The sequence below is a fragment of the Hypomesus nipponensis genome, chromosome 10 (genome assembly GCF_054491055.1).
Source record: "Hypomesus nipponensis isolate SF chromosome 10, ASM5449105v1, whole genome shotgun sequence".
Classification (NCBI taxonomy): domain Eukaryota; kingdom Metazoa; phylum Chordata; class Actinopteri; order Osmeriformes; family Osmeridae; genus Hypomesus; species Hypomesus nipponensis.
Window position 1 is genome coordinate 17332501 of NC_140370.1, and position 18397 is coordinate 17350897.

General features: G+C 45.5%; 1 protein-coding gene and 1 long non-coding RNA gene across 2 annotated transcripts; one reads left to right on the forward strand and one right to left on the reverse strand.

Moving 5' to 3' along the window:
• The first annotated feature begins 8834 nt into the window (after window positions 1-8834).
• On the forward strand, window positions 8835-14983 carry dmbx1a (diencephalon/mesencephalon homeobox 1a). Its single transcript, XM_084707759.1, has 5 exons — window positions 8835-9048; window positions 13171-13327; window positions 13457-13635; window positions 13805-14237; window positions 14355-14983. Exons 2-5 carry the CDS (start codon window positions 13174-13176, stop codon window positions 14804-14806), a joined length of 1218 nt encoding a protein of 405 aa, XP_084563885.1. The 5' UTR covers window positions 8835-9048; window positions 13171-13173; the 3' UTR covers window positions 14807-14983.
• Window positions 12950-15289, reverse strand: LOC146272062 (uncharacterized). The gene is made up of 4 exons (XR_014767158.1): window positions 14990-15289; window positions 13788-14146; window positions 13420-13648; window positions 12950-13338 (listed from the first exon to the last, which is right to left on the reverse strand). It is a non-coding gene; the product is annotated as an uncharacterized LOC146272062 (long non-coding RNA).
• Between the last annotated feature and the right edge of the window lie 3108 nt (window positions 15290-18397).

Below are 18397 nucleotides of genomic sequence, written 5' to 3' on the forward strand. Positions count from 1 at the left end.
GTGTGTGTGTGTGTGTATGAGCATGTATGTGTAATTGTGTGTGTGTGTGTGTAATCATGTGAGCGTGCCCATGCCAGTGAACCCATGGGCATCACAGAGTAATTGTTGGGCACCACCATGACACACACACAAACACTCCTCCATCTCCCGCAAAGCAGTCTGGGTAATCAGACACAGTCAATCACGGGGTAAATAGAATAGAAAGGTTGGACCTGACAGGGTGTGAATTCACCCAGCATCATAAAACACTTATTAAATACCTGTGTAGCAGAAACTTGTAATTCAAAGCGATGCACAGTACAAGGAGGATTTGAACCTGCTCTAACTACTAAGCTACACCTTCCCCTGATAGTGAGATACACTGATGATGTGTAATTTAATGTTTTCATTGCTCAATGTTTCAAACTAGTTGTAACTCTATTACCTCAATCTCACATCAGTGAGCATCCCCTCTCCCCCTCTCCCCCTCTCCCCCTCTCCCCCTCTCCCCCTCTCCCCCTCTCCCCCTCTCCCCCTCTCCCCCTCTCCTCCTCTCCTCCTCTCCTCCTCTCTTCCTCTCTTCCTCTCTTCCTCTCTTCCTCTCTTCCTCTCTTCCTCTCTTCCTCTCCCCCTCTCCCCCTCTCCCCCTCTCCCCCTCTCTTCCTCTCTTCCTCTCTTCCTCTCTTCCTCTCTTCCTCTCTTCCTCTCCCCCTCTCCCCCTCTCCCCCTCTCCCCCCTCTCCCCCTCTCCCCCTCTCCCCCTCTCCCCCTCTCCCCCTCTCCCCCTCTCCCCCTCTCCCCCTCTCCCCTCCTCTCATCTCCTCTCATCTCCTCTCATCTCCAGGTATAATCAGGAATAAGATGAAGAGTTTCTGGTCTAGCAGCTTCCACAGACATCTTCATCATCTTTATTAGCCTTGTTAGCCTTGTTAAGTCGGAACAATCGAGCGAAACGAATCAATAAAACCCATCAGACATTTGTTTTAATAGTTAAGTGTAGGTGCTGAGGACCTGCATTGAATGAATTGAATATTTCTGAGTAGAGTAGAGTACGATAGAGTACAATAGAGTACAGTAGAGCAGAGCAAAGTTGTAGCACTGATAAATTGAAATAGTGTCAAATGACATTGCTCAAGTACTTAGGGTATCTGGAACTCTTGGAGGGGCGGTTGATTTACTACGAGGGTCACCCCTGGGGCGTTTTTATAACTGTACCTTTGGCTCTGTCAGGCAGTGTGGACTAAATCAAGCCCACCTCAAAAAGACAGTCTGGTTTGTTGCTGGGACACAAGGATACAAGGACACAGAGAATTTGAACATCTTGCATAGTGACCTATTTCAGCAAACCTTTCTGTGCACTGGTCTGTGACAACAGCACACACACACCATCACATAACACGCACACACACACACCATCACATAACACACCCACACACACCGGCATGTAATACACACAGAAGTACACACAACACACATTTTTAGCCCACACACCTGTAACACACATTCCACACACACACGCACACACACAAACACACACACCCACACACCTGTAACTCACAGCACAAGCACACTGATGAACCACCACCATCCATACACCATGACAACAGGACGCCATGACAACAGGACGCTATGACAACAGGACGACGGAGGATGAGGAGGAGACAGGATGAGGAGGAGACAGGATGAGGAGGAGACAGGATGAGGAGGAGACAGGATGAGGAGGAGACAGGATGAGGAGGAGACAGCAGGTTACCACAGGATGAGGGTTTTACCCCGACAGACAGAGAGATAGGGAGAGAAAAGACAAATAACGCTTTTTAAAAGGACCATTTGTAAAACAAGCAGTTTAAAGCAGCTTAGATGACAACAATGACACAATCCCTTATGTTGCTAGCAGTAATGCTGTTTAGAAGCAGGATTTATATGTGATGTGGGGAGAGAATCAGAGTGCTACAGAGCCACACAGATCCCTAGGCTAGGTATTATCCCTGCGTGTGTATGTGTGTTCAGTGTTCGTGAATGTGTGTCAAGTGTTGGTGTGTTATCTTTGTGTGTGTACAGTTATCTGTGTGTGTGTGGGTTGAATGTCGGCATAGTAATGGTAGCGCTTTCCAAAAAATCTTCAGCTAAATGACAAAAACAAACAAATGTACTCATAGTGTTTAGCCACAAGCCTGACTGTGATGCCTTCATTAGCTTGGCTTCTACCTGCCTCCCCGGGGGAGGGAGAGGGGAGGGAGAGAGAGAGGGAGGGGAGGGAGAGAGGGGGAGAGAGAGAGAGGGGGGAGAGAGAGAGAGGGAGGGGAGGGGAGGGGGAGAGAGAGGGGGAGAGAGAGAGGGGGGAGAGAAAGAGAGAGGGGAGAGAGAGAGAGAGGGAGGGGAGGGAGAGAAAGAGGGGGGAGAGAGAGAGAGGGAGGGGAGGGAGAGAGAGAGGGGAGGGAGAGAGAGAGAGGGGGGAGAGAGAGAGAGAGGGGAGGGAGAGAGAGATGATGAGGAGGAGAGAGAGAGAAATAGGAGGAGGAGGAAGAAGATAAAGAAATAGAGAGAGCAAGAGGGACAGAGAGAGAAAGAGTGAGATAATCATCTCCCTGGGGCTGTCTAGTCTGCTAATAGAGCTAGCGCTGAAGCTAATGAAGCAGCTAGCGTGGATGACTATCTGCTCATTAGAGATGATTAAACCAGTTCAATACAATTACACTCAACAGGGGGCCGGTTAAGCCTGAGACACACACACACACACAGGGATCAGAAAGGTTGAGCAAGACTTCACATAGAGGACTGGAGGACACGGGGTGTGTTTGTGTTTGGTGGTGGAAGGGGTCTTCACCTGTAGACACCTCTCCTTCTCCTCCTTCTCTTCCTCTCCTCCTTCTCTCCTCTCCTCCTTCTCTTCCTCTCCTCCTTCTCTCCTCTCCTCCTTCTCTTCCTCCTCTTCTCCTTCTCTTCCTTCTCTCCTCCTTCTCCTCCTCCTCTTCTCCTTCTCCTCCTTCTCTCCTCTCCTCCTTCTCCTCCTTCTTCACTCCTCTCCTCCTTCTCCTCCACTCCTCTCCTCTTTCTCCTCCACTCCTCTCCTCCTTCTCCTCCACTCCTCCTTCTCCTTCTCCTTCTCCTTCTCCTTCTCCTTCTCCTTCTCCTTCTCCTCTCCTCCTTCTCCTCCACTCCTCTCCTCCTTCTCCTTCACTCCTCTCCTCTTTCTCCTTCACTCCTCTCCTCCTCCTTCTTCACTCCTCTCCTCCTTCTCCTCTCCTCCTTCTCCTCTCCTCCTTCAGTCCTCTCCGCCTCCTTCTTCACTCCTCTCCTCCTTCTCCTCTCCTCCTTCTCCTCCTCCTCTTCTCCTGCTCCTCTCCTCCTTCTCCTTCTCCTCTCCTCCTTCTCCTTCTCCTCTCCTCCTTCTCCTCCTCCTCCTCCTCCTCCTCCTCCTCCTCCTCCTCCTCCTCTTCTCCTTCTCCTCCTTCTCCTTCTCCTCCTTCTCCTCTCCTCCTTCTCCTCCTCCTTCTCCTCCTCCTTCTCCTCCTCCTTCTCCTCTGATCTCATCTCACCTTCTCCCCTACTGCCCCCAGCCTAGATTCCACCTGTTAGTCAGCAGAGGCTGTGGGATTAGGTAGAGCACAGACAGATGTTTCAGAGGGGATGGGAGGATTTGGGCTCAGAGTAGGTGGAGGGCGGGGCAGAGGGCTTGTCAGGAGAATGTGTTGTGTCCACTGGGCTGACATGGCCTGGTGAACCCGTTCTTTTAAATGCTGATGGATAGATGGATGTTTGGGTTGACTGGAGTTTAGAGTGTCTATCCCAGTATGTCAGCAGAGAGCAGAGAGCAGGGGACTGTATTGCATGTAGCAATAACTCTCTGTCTCCAGGGACTGTGAAGAACTTTATCAAACTTCTGACTCACTTCAGAGATGAGGGACCATGTATCGTCAACTGAACAGTGTTTTCATGTTGTGTTGCTGCATGAAATCAAGAGTCTGGGTTTACCAGGGTCACGTGGTGCAGTACTGGTTCCTGCAGGTCACATGGTGCAGTACTGGTTCCTGCAGGTCACATGGTACAGTACTGGTTCCTGCAGGTCACATGGTACAGTACTGGTTCCTGCAGGTCACATGGTACAGTACTGGTTCCTGCAGGTCACATGGTACAGTATTGGTTCCTGGTTCCTACAGGAAGCTCTCACCAGTCTGGGTCTTCCCACCTCTGGGTTTAACCCCAGTGTGACTGCGTGAGATTTTTCATCCCTTTTCTTTCTTTTTTTTTATCCTCCTTTTTCTATTTTGCGAAGCGAAGGTGGATTAAGGCAGAGGGGCTTTTGTTTAGATAAAGAGAGGGATTAGGCAGAGATTTGCCCCCATAAAGTTGTGGTCCTGATGGGCCTTTTATCCCCCCATGTCCCTAAAGCTGTGTTCCTTTGGATTAGGACAATACAATGGGGCCCCTTGTGCTAAGGAATACGGGCCAGCGAGAGAGGGAGAAGGAGAGATAAAGAGAAAGAAAGAGGGGAGAAAGAGAGAGAGTGTGTGAGAGAGAGATAGAGAGACAGAGAGAGAGAGAGAGAGACAGAGAGAGAGAGAGAGAGAGAGAGAGAGAGAGAGAGAGAGAGAGAGAGAGAGAGAGAGAGAGAGAAAGAGAGAGAGTGTGTGAGAGAGAGAGAGAGAGAGAGAGAGACAGAGAGAGAGATAGAAACAGAGAGAGACAGACACTAGCCAGATGGGAGACAGAGGTAGAGGGGCGACAAAGTGAGAAAGGGTGGGGTAAAGAGAGAGGAAAGATTGAATCTAGCAGGAGAAATAAGGGAGAGTGGAGTATTAAGTACAGAACAGAAATGAAAAAGAGGTGAGTGGAATGGAGGAAAAGGGAAGAGAGAGAGAGAGAGAGACAGAGAGAGAGAGAGAGAGAGAGAGACAGAGAGAGAGACAGAGAGAGAGAGAGAGAGAGAGAGAGAGAGAGAGAGAGAGAGAGAGAGAGAGAGAGAGAGAGAGAGAGAGAGACAGAGAGAGAGAGAGAGAGAGAGAGAGAGAGAGAGAGAGAGAGAGAGAGAGAGAGAGAGAGAGAGAGAGAGAGAGAGACAGAGAGAGAGAGAGAGAGAGAGAGAGAGAGAGAGAGAGAGAGAGAGAGAGAGAGAGACATAGAGACAGAGAGAAAGGGGGTATTATACAGCTTTTAGGGAGAAGTGACAGGTTGAAAACTTAGCAAAGGGATTTGCAGAGGAGATCCTAAGATCTTGTCACGAGTAAACGGATTTCAGGAGGCGTGGCCTTGACAACAGACGAAGAGTAGCGCGGGTCCTTTAAACGTATGCAGGTATCGAGTTTATAAAAAAATAAAAGTCCGTTAGAACTGGGCTTTAGGATGAAGGTGCGGCTAATAACGTGTCTCCGAGATGCCTCCTGGCAAATTGCTTTGTTATTCTTGTCAAAAAAGGTCTCCTGAAAGCAGTCGATTTTAAACTACACATCAAAATGATTAATTGCCCTGGGAAGAACAGATGCTGAAATACCCTTGAATGGTGCCGGGGAGGCTGAAGCTGGCTGGATTGCAGACCTAATGTATTCATGAAGTTGCAGACACATCATTAGGGCTATTAATTAGCTATTAGTGAGCAGTATTCACCGGCACCGACTTCTGTTTATTTATTTATTTGCATGTGTGTGTTTTTTTAGGGGGGTTAGGTGGTTGTCCTCTCAAATATTTTTAGGCTGTTGGCAATTTTGTATTCGTTTGAATGCAGGCTTACAAAACAATCATTTAAATTAGAGAATAAAATGTAACCAGCCTTACTGTGTTTGGCTTGTCATTATACATTTTTATGACAACCTTTATGATTATTTTACAATTTGCTTCTGCAGGGCCTTCTTTTTACACAAGCGTTAGTCTACCTGAGCGAGCTGGACAGCGGTCGAGTTAAATCACAGATTTAAATCGTTGATTTTAAGCATCAAATGTCAGACGCGACGGATCAATACCCAACGTGACGAGCATGACTGTGTGCCTAAACAACAACACAGAGAGCCACTCTTAAAGCTTTTACCGCCAGGATGTGAAAAGGAGAGGTGAGTTCTTGGGTCAGGATGAGAGGTAGGCAGACCGAAATGGAAAGCTCTTGTGACACTCAGCGTTCAAAGCTTTCAGAATCGCTGGACAGTAGTCTAGCTAAGCTCCACGCAAAGGAGCTTTGAGAAGAGGCGCTGAGAAGAACTCGTTCTCGCTTTAATTGCTTTAGAAACGGTCCTCACAATGAGACAGTGCCCAGATTTACTTCCCGTTTAAGTTCTTATTTCCATTGGTTCACAAGTTAATCCTCTTTCTTTCACAGACCTGAAAAAAAACGAGTGATATATAGCAAGGCGACAGAACCCGGAGAGAAACACGAGTTTGCGAGGCTGTGAGATTGAAAAGAAACTTTTCTGCGTTGAAATGCTCGCAGTGTTGAAATATATGCAGACCTTCTGAAACCGTAGGAGGTTGTAAATGGGCCTATTGCAATTAACCCATGGGTTTAAACTAACAATAATAGGGTGAATGATAGTTGCAAATAGGCTACTGGTAGCCTACAATTATTATTAAGATGACTAATAATGATAGCCAAAATAGTATAGGTTAAGGGATGAAAGTCAGAAATAATGCAATGAATATGGAATATTACATTTTGAAATAATCAACGATCAATACAATCTTAGCTCGTGTCGTTGGGGAGCTTGGTTGACAGTCTTGACAGAAATGTGTTCTATTAAAAAGATAATTTCTATAGGGCAACTTTGGAAGATTCTGCGGAATGTCATTTTTTTATGGGGCCACATCAATCTGGAAATTGTCAGCTGTGACATGTAGAAAACAAGTCAGTAGTGTGTGTCAGCTGCAACGCTTGTTTTATTACTACAAACGGTAAGACATTTCTTCAGCTTGATACAAACGATTGTTTCCAATTTACAGGTCTCTCATATTGCGCCTACATAACATTCTGCTCTAAAAACAGAACGGATTCTACTGAAGTCAGAATTCAACTTGAATTTACCGGAATTAATTTGCACGTTTAGGCCTGAAGAACCTGCTGCCCCTACATTAAAGTTTGGTTTTAAGGTTTTAACTCTATAGCACACACTTTTATTCACATCTCACACAAGCACACACACAACAATGTGGATGTAGCCTACTTGTTCATAGAAATGAATGCGAGAAGAAATTTTCAATTAAGGAGCAACACGCAACTACATTCAATGACCAAATTAATTCATGCGTTCGATGGGCTATTTATGGGAAAATATACAAACGCAATTTTTACTGAACACAGAGTATCTATGGGTCTAGACTTTTTACATGCAGGACAGTAGTTTCATACTGTATTTTCCCCTTTTGTCTACATTTCAAATTTCTGTGGATGTTCCGAAACCATGGTCAAAGATTATAGTGCAGTTAGGATTCCCCGGCCGTCTTTTCTCAAAGAATATTTTACAAAATATGCAAGCTTTACATTAAAGGGCTACTTTGCGCTGCCCTTAATTCCCACCTAAACGGTTTTGCTCCGGGAGAAGAAATCTTCTCTAAAAAACCCTTCAAGAAGAGAAGGGCATTATTGTTTTAATCCTCTTAGCCGCAGTAGTTTTAAGACAGGGGTTCTGCTAGCTCAAACGGCGGCTTGTCTTCCCTATCCCAGCCCAAATCCTCCAGGACCGGGAACTGTTCTAAAGGCAGTAGGCTGGCATCTATTAGTGATCTTTCTCAAGTCTCACTCCTCTCTGTCTCCCTCTCTTTTACTTTCTTTCTTTCTTTCACACTCACTTTCTCACTCACTCACTCACTCACTCTCTTTTTGTCTGTCTGTCTGTCTGTCTGTCTGTCTGTCTGTCTGTCTGTCTGTCTGTCTCTCTCTCTCTCTCTCTCTCTCTCTCTCTCTCTCTCTCTCTCTCTCTCTCTCTCTCTCTATCTCTCTAACTCTCTTTCTTTCTGTCTGTCTGTCTGTCTGTCTGTCTTTCCTTCAAGCTCCCTCTCTCATCTCGAATGGCAGGGTGAAAGCCGAAAAGCAAACAAAACTAACGCGCGTGCTTTAGATATTCGGTTCACCAAAACCCAAAGGACTTGAAGTATTACGATGGACTGCTCAAAACATCCTTGAAATTGTGTGATTTTAACATTGTTGAAATGTAAATTAATTCATGAGATAACAGGGAAACCTTCTCATGTTTGACAGACTTCCATGTTGAGTTTTCTATGTTATTTAATAATAAAACTAATGACCAAGATCTCACTTAATTAATCCTTATGGAAACTAGCTGAAGCAAAAACTACTTTGAATCTTTAGCCTCTATAGTTTACCTTTCTCCGTCAATATGCACGTAAGCGTAATAATGTGCATGAATTACCAAAGTCAAATGTATTTATTTGTGTTTGAAGTTAATAATTTACCAGGATATTAAGTGTATTTATTATTTATAACTAAAAATATATTCATGACTAAACAGGACGTCAACTTTGCTTTATCATGTGATAAAACGAGAAACATGTAAAACATTATCCTTATCCGACAACCAAATATCCTACTTGTTTTCCAGACTTAGATTTAAGCGGCATCAATAATCTCCTGGCAAATGTTTATCGATTCCGGAAAGGGTTGTGTGTAAACGTGTTGACTGATTTATAGCCCAACGGTTCTGAGGATGATATTATCAAGATGATTTAAAAAAAATAAGTAGGATCATTAAAGTCTGTTGGGCTTCTGGTGGAAAAACATATTCTTACTTTGATTGACAGCTTCAAGGGCCACTAGAAAGCTTCTATGACCTCACAGAGCACTCTTTAAAATCCCTCCTCCGTTCTTGCGCCGGTAGATGGCAGCTTCCCACCCTGGGCGCGAGACGTAAAGGATTCTTGACACGCGGGACATACAGCGGAGAGCGCGCGGTACACACAGCAATAGATCTCGAGCTCTTGCGGACTTGCGAGAGTTGTTTATCGCGTGAAGAACCCTGTAAAAAGTGGACATTATTCTGAGGGAGACAACAGAAAAGAGAAACATAATATTTAGATTACAGAGACCGGATACACTTTAAAACACCAAGGATCGGGCAGTGTGAGGAGAAAGGTAAAAAGTTTGACCATTCCTTGCTGGAAAACTTCAGCCTGCATTAACCATGAAACTATAGTTTGGCTAATATAGTGTTGTATCAGTAAGATAACAGACAATGCAAAACCGCATCTTTTTTGCATGATTCATAAATAGTTATATTGTGCATGTATAGAAGTTTTAGTATGTGGGCTTGGCTGTATGAGATAAATGTTTACTTAGCCTAACATACAATAACAAAATCGTTGCTTTTTTCAGAATAAATTAAGAGGTATATTGTGTTTCCTATAAGAATTTAGTGACGTTTAAGTTTATTGGCTAGAGAACCTGGGTGAACTCAGTTTCTTGTTCTTGAGTTGATCGTGACACATGACGTTAGATTAAACGCTTTATAGGCTATTTACTCTGATGTATTACTAAACAAACGGACTTCCTCTATATCTTTACACCTTCTTTACATTAGTCTAAGACCTCCTGGTTTATATTAATTGTATGTTCGTTCAATCGTATAGCCTAACGTTTTGATAACGTGCTCCAACTCTACAGTTGCCCTTTAGAAATGTTGGTCTGAACTTAGACGATGCGTACTTTTAGAGGGCACGAATTATTATACAGTTACACTTTATGTAAGTCTACTTTTTGTCTATCTTCTTGTCGGTCAAATAAATCCTAAATAAAACCAAATTTAAACGTATAAAAACGTTCGATTCATATATCATAAATCATATACATGTCACGATGGTTCAATTAACGAATAATTAACGAATTACATCTCGACAAGGTAGGCAAGCGACATGTGGCTAAAGATGTTCTTTAACCCTCGATCTCTCGTGAAATTGTCAAACAAAACCTGGTCTTGCGCGGCCTGTAGTGTTTGTGACTGCAAACACCCCAGACTGGCACGTCGCCTCGAGCCCAAGGTTTTTAGCATAACATTTTTCCTATTGGAGTCAGATCAAAAGAATTGTACTGTACATATCATTTACATAATGACGCTTTAATAATCGAAGCGTTTTGTGCTGTAGTGCCAAGGGCTTTCAGACACGAGCCCGGGGCAAGAAGCTGCGCGTGTGAAAGACAACAATAGGACAGACACGCTTTGAGGATGCATGGATTTGTGAAAATTAGAAAACACACGAATAAAGTCAAAACATATTTTGACAAGCTACGCTTCGTTCTCTCATTCAGTACCTTCTCCTTCTTTCTTTCTTCCTTTCTTCCTTCCTTCCTTCCTTCCTTTCTCTCTCTCTCTCTCTCTCTGTCTCTGTCTCTCTCTCTCTCTCTCTCTCTCTCTCTCTCTCTCTTTCTCTCTCTCTCTGTGACACACATACACACACACATCATTCGGGTTTTTTTTTTGCACAGCACTGTACGTCCGTCCGTGTCAACGGTGATGATAAATGGAGGGCCTCGCAGTCGAAACCTATTTGCACTTCCATTAGACGGAAAGCCAAATGGGGATCAACATGCATATTTTAGCCGCAGAGAACCCATACATCTCAGCCAAAACGTTGCCCCCGGGCGATGGGATAAGAGGCCGCGAGAGAGGGGAGGGTGGAAAGCGGGACCCATTCAACTCAAATACTTGAGGGAGCAAAGTAAATGTTTAGCGAGGAACCTTCTGTCCAGTCGAATTAAACTATTCCCCATCGCCCTCCGATCACATTCATCAGAGCCACAGACTCTTAATAGGTTGGGAATGGGCACTGCGGGCGTCATTCACCCCCCCCCCCTCTCTCTCTCTCTCACACACATACACACACACACACACACACACACTCAGAAAAGTCTTAAACACACACAGAGAAAAATAGCAACAAGAAAAATAGTAACTAGAAAAATATATTTGTAATGGGTTTGATATTGCATAAAATATTAGCCTATTTATAACTGAGATAGGCGTATACAACATATTTATTGTGATGGAATCTATAATTTTGTTGTATAAATTATATGATTCACTGGGTACAGCTAGTCTCAACCCAACAGTTGATTTTCACAGTGATAAAAATAAAATACAAAATTGTGTCAAACTGTCAAGATAAATATTATTCAATAGCCAAGCAATAATAGGTTTTATAGTAGGCTAATATCAATAACAACCATAACGATGTGTATGTTGTGAATAAAAAATACATTATTAACCAGGATTTTAATAATACAATAACACAGCCCATACTCTTCATTGTTTGTTGGCCATTTAAAATAATTATGTTTCTCTCTGTCGTTTAAATGATGGTTGCCGTATTAAGCAGCTCTGGTATTCCTCAGTTCATTTTTATGGAAGAGAAAAGGCGTGGAATATTACCTTGGATTGGATGCAGTAGGGTCAGCCTATAGTGAATTTAATTAAAGTAGTCTTTATCGTCAAGCATAGACAAAGAACATTCAATTAAATATGTAATTTTGTTTGTGTATATATATATATATATATTACACTGGTATACAATGGTGGCATCTTGTTTCAGACCCATATCAAACGCTTGCTTGTAAAATTGTGGTGGTGAATTATGATCATCTCATTTACCCATTGGCATGATGTGAGGATTACATACTTCAGTTCTGTAATATACGATTCAAATAAATTACTGAAATGAATTTAAATTTACTGAAAGATCTGAGTCCCTACGCGCTCTTTAGGCCTATAATAATTGATCCAGTGCCAAAATTACGGGTGCAGTTGTGTGTCCAAGTTGTTTTGCATTAGACATGCACCTCGCCTAGCGAAATCTATCTAAATAAATGTGTTCGCATAAATTAAAAAATGTGCTACGTTATTTTTAAGAAATAACAAACACAAAATTACAGGCATTTTTAGGTGGACTCCTTTACTCCGAATAAATTCAAATTTTGACAATTTAAAACTTTTGGAACTCGTCCTTCTCCAGATCCCGCGACAGTCTTACCTGTCAGCACGAGGGGCTCGCTTTGGGAGATGCGAGGCTGTTCTAGGCTTCCTGTCTGTAATAGCTTCGTCCACTGCCCGGCCACGCGATCCCTTCTGTCAGGCCCTTGCTATCCAATACATATATAATGTTGTCCTAAGGGCTTCATCTAAAGTGAATGTCTAAACGCTGCAGGAACTCAAGCTGGCACGAGCCTGGGTGTCCTGTGAGCCTACCCGTGAAGCTGTCTGGTAAAGTTACCGGGTTAAAGTTATTGGTACATTGTCATCAATTTAAAAATATATATTTATATTGTGCAAATCTGAACTTTAAACAATCATGAAAAATATTCAAATACTTAAATTCCTGCATTTAAAATATGGACCATATGCGCATATTTTGAAAAAATGTGATTGGGTATAAGGATAGGGCTTCTTTTATTAAACGAAATGATATCTTTATCTGCGTCATAACTCAATGGTCAAATTAAAACGGCGACTAGTTTATATAATCCTATCCGGTTCCAGGTTGCCATCGAGACCCGTAGCGAATCGACTTATATATTTCTAACCCATTTCATCAGCGAAATGTTAACTCAGGCGACACTTTCAAGGGGGATTTGGCTTTGCTGCGATCACAGAAAAATGAAGTGAATACATTCATTCATAAAGCATCCGTCACGCTTCATTAAGTGAACGAGTGATAATTACACCAATTAAAACCCTTTTGTATAATTAATGGATTGAACCGAGAGATAATTGGATGTTAATGGATAATGCTTTTGTCGGAGTCCAGATATTAAAATCTATTAGCCCCCTGAGGTAGTGAGTCAGCTGTCTGGGTAAATGGAGGGTCGGCATCTAATGATCGCTACAGGGGTGCGGGCGCGTGGCCTTCAATTAGACCAGAGCGCGAAACACAAGTAAACAGGGTTAGCAGTGACCTGCAGGTCTCCATGACAACTTTGTCAGATTTAAACAAAGTGACAGTTTAAATGAGCCTATACACGAGCCCAATATTAGACTTCTGTGCACTTCAGTTTTATTTGATCTTTTCTTCACAAACCTAGGCAACTTATTGTAAGCATACGTACTGCATAACTTTCAAATACAACATTTAAAAATGAAAATAATGCAGGTGGTATAGGCAGGCACGAGAGCGCGCCAATTCGTAAAGGGCAAATCGCTCTTTGATTCACTGCCACATACATACTTATATTTCCAACTCCTAACAGGATGTTTGCGTGTGTTCACAGGTCATGCAGCACTACGGGGTGAACGGCTACTCTCTGCACGCGATGAACTCCTTGAGCGCCATGTACAACCTGCACCAGCAGGCTGCGCAACAGGCGCAGCACGCGCCTGACTACCGGCCATCCGTGCACGCGCTTACCCTCGCTGAGAGATTGGCTGGTAATTGAGATCTAAAAATGATATCGAAACAGACATTAATTAACACACACACTTGCAACCTTTTTTTTCACCGTCCAATGAATTAAACTCGCCGTGTCTTATTCTCTTCCAACGGCTGCACGTTTCAAGACATCATCCTTGAGGCTCGCTACGGGTCGCAGCACCGCAAACAGCGGCGGAGCCGCACCGCCTTCACGGCACAGCAGCTCGAGGCCCTGGAGAAGACGTTCCAGAAGACTCACTACCCGGACGTGGTCATGCGCGAGCGGCTGGCCATGTGCACCAACCTCCCCGAGGCCCGTGTGCAGGTAAGGGCAGGAGCTGGGTAGATGATTAGCCAGATTGTAGCAGATACTACATTAGACTACATAATGTGATTTAATTTATTATGTGTCAAGAATGTATAATTTCACAGTCATGTATTTATTGAAGCACATCTTCCTAACAGCAGGCCTCTAACCTGTCCACCTCCCTCAGGTGTGGTTTAAGAACCGCAGGGCCAAGTTCCGTAAGAAGCAACGCAGTCTGCAGAAAGAGCAGCTCCAGAAACAGAAGGAGACCGAGGGAGGAGAAGCAGGAGCAGGAGGAGAGAAGGAGCTGCTCCCTTCCACCACCATCCTCCCAGACGTCCCCCAGCTACCCCCCTCCTCCTCCTCCTCCTCTTCCTCCTCCTCCCCTCTTGATGCCGCCGAAGTTCCGGGTCATCCGTTGCCGTTGGAGATGGAGCTGAACGTGACGTCGGCGGAACAGTCGGGAAGCGAGTCGGCCGGCGAGGACAATGCAACGGAGGAGGAGGAGCTTAAGATGCAGAGGGAGGAGCTAAAGATACAGAGGGAGGAGCTTAAGTGCGAGAGGGTGATGACACCAGGGACTCTGTCTCCAGGGTGTAAAAGACTGAGCCCAAAAAATGGTAAGAAAACTGTTTCTATATCTGGATATGTGTATATATGTTTATAAATATTTCCCTATATCTGTATGACTGTAGAGATGTTTATAAATATCTATACGCTCTCTCCTCTCTCCCCAGACTCGCCCCTGGCCTCGCCCCTGGCCTCGCCCCTGGCCTCGCCCTCAGTGACCCCCTCCTCCTCGTCCTCCGGCGGGGTGGGCGGGGCCATGTCCCACTCCTACTCTTCCTCCCCTCTCAGTCTCTTCCGCCTTCAGGAGCAGTTCCGCCAACACATGGCCGCCACCAACAACCTGGTCCACTACCCCCCATTCGAGCTGTCCTCGGCCAGCCCCTCGCTGCCCTACCTGGGCATGAACGTCAACATGCCCCCGCCGCCCCTGGGCTCGCTGCCCTGCCAGTCCTACTACCAGTCCCTCTCCCACCACGCCCAGCAGGTGTGGAGCAGCCCCTTGCTCCAGGCCTCCGGAGGCCTGCCCAGTCACAACAGCAAGACCACCAGCATAGAGAACCTGAGGCTGAGAGCCAAGCAGCACGCAGCCTCCCTGGGGCTGGACACGCTGCCTAACTGAGCCCCAGGCTCCGAGTGCGACCTAGTTCCCGGCCGGAGGGAGCTTGGGGATAGCAGAGCTAGTCACCTCCCACTTTCCTGTCCCGTGACTTTACATGTCGTTCGATCCCCGGCTTCTAATCTTCTAGAGGACATGGAGACATTTTGAGGAAAAAACAGTAACTAAATCAAAACAACATCTCACCTTTGGACACTGATCTTCCCTGCTGTCCCATCCCAGCGACGACGAAACACAACAACTCTGACGCAAGAGAACCTCCTGGACTGTGTGTGTGGGCATTACCCAGACTGGTAGGGAAATGACTCTTCTGATTGGCCAGAAGGGGACTAGATTTGGTTCCTGATTGACCACTTATAGGTAACTGATTATGTAAAACACTTTCTGTATTGGTGATCAACTTGGCCCTGGGTCAGTAACACAACATTGTAACATGAAGTTTACAGAGTCAACATGAACTTAGGCACTTTGAAGGGGATTCCGGGATCACAGATGTTGGGTTGTGGGGGGTGAGGGCAGGGTGGTTGGGAGGGAGGGAGGGAGGGAGGGAGGGAGGGAGGGAGGGAGGGAGGGAGGGAGGGAGGGAGGGAGGGAGGGAGGGAGGGAGGGAGGGAGGGAGGGAGGGAGGGAGGGCGCATATTCTCTTTGGCGTTGCTGGAATTCACTTCTATCTCTGGGCCATTAGTAATTCAATTAGCCTGCCTGTGTGTTTTGTACTGCACAGTACACATAAAACACACACACACATAAACACACAGCACACATAAAACACACACACACACTCAAGTCATGTACACGTCATGTCGCTTAATTAAAGCTGACTAATTCTCCAGTTTAATGGCCAGTTTTAAACCACTTAGTACGCAGACTGGCTCTGTAATGGGAACATGATCCCAGTGAGTAAACGTACAACGCTGTTTAATTACATTGGGCTGGGGGCTGGGGTGGGGATGGGGTTGGGGGGGTGGGGGGGCTGAGATGAAGGGGGTGTGGGGGGGGGCGTTTGCAATTACCAACGTGTATCTCATTTCAGACTGGGTTCTGCTCAGAGCTGCAGACTAAGCCAGGCTCAAAGCTGCAGACTAAGCCAGGCTCAGAGCTGCAGACTAAGCCAGGCTCAGAGCTGCAGTGTGAGCTAGGCTCGTGAAGACACACTTCTTTACCGGCCATCTTCTGAACCAGGTGAAGGGGGTGTGTCCTGGTCCTTAGGGCCCGCTGTCCAGCACACCGGATTCTAACAGATAAGACAAGTCACTGTAGAAGACATGATGATGACCATTCATTTGAATCAGGCGTGTTTGAGCAGCGAAGCGTCAAACGGACAACAGCCCTTGAGGACCAGGATTGAACACCCCTGTTGCAAACCAATGGAACATTGTATTCTACTTCTGGATAAATAAACAGATTGTGTTTCATCTACAGATGGACATGAGTAGTTCTGTCCATAATATAAACATTGTAGAGGTCACCTGGGGATTCATTCTGAACCTGGTGACTGTGGACGTGCAGGTGTTGCTGTCTCACTAGGGGGCAGTGCTTTGAAGAGTGTTGCCGGTCGATTAGGATTGTAGAGGAGGAGAAGAAGAGTTCACAACTTCCTGCCTAAACAGGAAGTTCTTCTCTTGGCACTTGGGGGAGTGGGCCGAGTTTCCTCCTCCTCTTCTTTTGTCTTCTCTCTCTCCGTCCACATCACTCGTTTTGTTGTCGTCTGGCCGCTGTAAACCTGCTGTGTCTGCCACCTGAAAAGATGTACATTATTTTAATATGTAAAATAATAAGAAAAAAATATGTCTATCTATCAATGTTTACCCGTAAAGCTAATGTAAAATTCTCCTATGTTGTAAATGATTTATTCGGATGCGTCTGAAGATGGCGTCGACTGTAGTCAAGTCAGATGTGAACTCTGTGTACAATGGGGGTGGGGCTACAGCCCCCCTCACGTCATTTCCTGGACTACAGTTGCTATGGCGTCCGGGTGTTTGTGTTCCTGTTCTTGTTCCATGGTGATGTGTGGTCTGTCTCCAGTCAAACCTCTCCGCAGGTCTAAGATGGTGGATGGTCAGATTTGTTTTTGTTTTGTACACAGTTCTTTTTCATCTTCCTGTTAATTAAACAATGTAAGTTTGGACAGTGGTGTTGTAAAATAAATCCCCTAAATAAAATAGAAACCTTGCTTGGAGATCTTTGTAACCCACACTTCTAGACACTCTTCTTCTGCTGTTTTAAGAGATCTTCCTCAACTCTATGGATTCAATGGAGGAGGTGGAGCGATGGAGGAGATAGTGTGCAGGAGATGGAGGAGGGATGAAAGAGATGGAGGAGGTGGACGGGAAGACAGAGGACGGAGGGATCACAGGGGAAATGTATTTTTAAAAAAAGGAAGGGGAGGAAGGTAATGGGGATAATAAAATATATGCAGCAAAAACAAAAATGTATCCTGGATCACAGGGGCAGAGGAAGGAGATATAGGAAGAACGAAACAGCAAGGTAGTGAGAGAGAGAGAGAGAGAAAGAGAGAGAGAGAGAGAGAGAGAGAGAGAGAGAGAGAGAGAGAGAGAGAGAGAGAGAGAGCAGGGTAGTGTGTGGGCGTGGAGGGTGTGTGGGGACCGAAGTCCTCCCAGAGGAACAAGAAGGCCATTATCCTGAAAAACGACAGCCTCAGGCACTGATTAGGCTGCTATTATACTTTAAACAGCGTGGTTTGTCAAAATGCAAGACCCCCCACCTCTCTAACAAACACACACACGAGTTCTCTTTCTACCTTCCTCTCTTTCCCTTCTCTCTCTCCCTCTCTCTCCCCCCTCTTTCCTCTAGCTCCTTGTCTCTTTATCCCTGTCTCTCTCTTTCTCCTCCTCTTCTCCCTCCCTCTCTTTTCTCTCCCTTCCTAACAAGGTTGAGCTATGAGGACTAGCTTAGCACCCTAGATTTCCCTTCTAAGTTTCCATTTTCCATATTTACCTAATTCTCTGTCTCTCTCTCTCTGTTTTTTCTTTCTCCTTGTGTAAATAACCAACAACAAACTCTCTCTCACACACTCACTTACTCACCTCACGCACACACACACACACTCCCTCACACACACACACACACACACACACACACACACACACAGGGCCCCAAGGCCATCATTGCCCAGTGTTCTAATGGGCACTTCATCTTTCCTGGTTATGAATAACCCCTCCCAGCAAAGCGGATGTATACAGGGATAACACTGCAGATTATCTGAGCGTGTTTCAATGTGTGTGTCGCCTCCACCCTGCCTAGCTATGTGTTTGTGTGTGTGTGTGTGTGTGTGTGTGTGTGTCACCCCTGCCCCGCCCAGCTGTGTGTCGGTACCTGGCTGTGTGTCCTCATCCAAGGGCGTCCAGGCCGGGTGTTGATACGTCCAGCTGCACCACGTCCTTGCTGCCCAGCCACGCAGGCCTATGTCTGGGTACACACTGCTGCTGCTGCCCCCTGGGACCAGAGACAGCACACACTGGTGGTCCACACACACACACACACACCTGGAATACACACACACATCTCCCCCCACCCAGAAAAAAAATACACACACAGCCCTCTATATAAATAAATAACCACACAAACAAACAC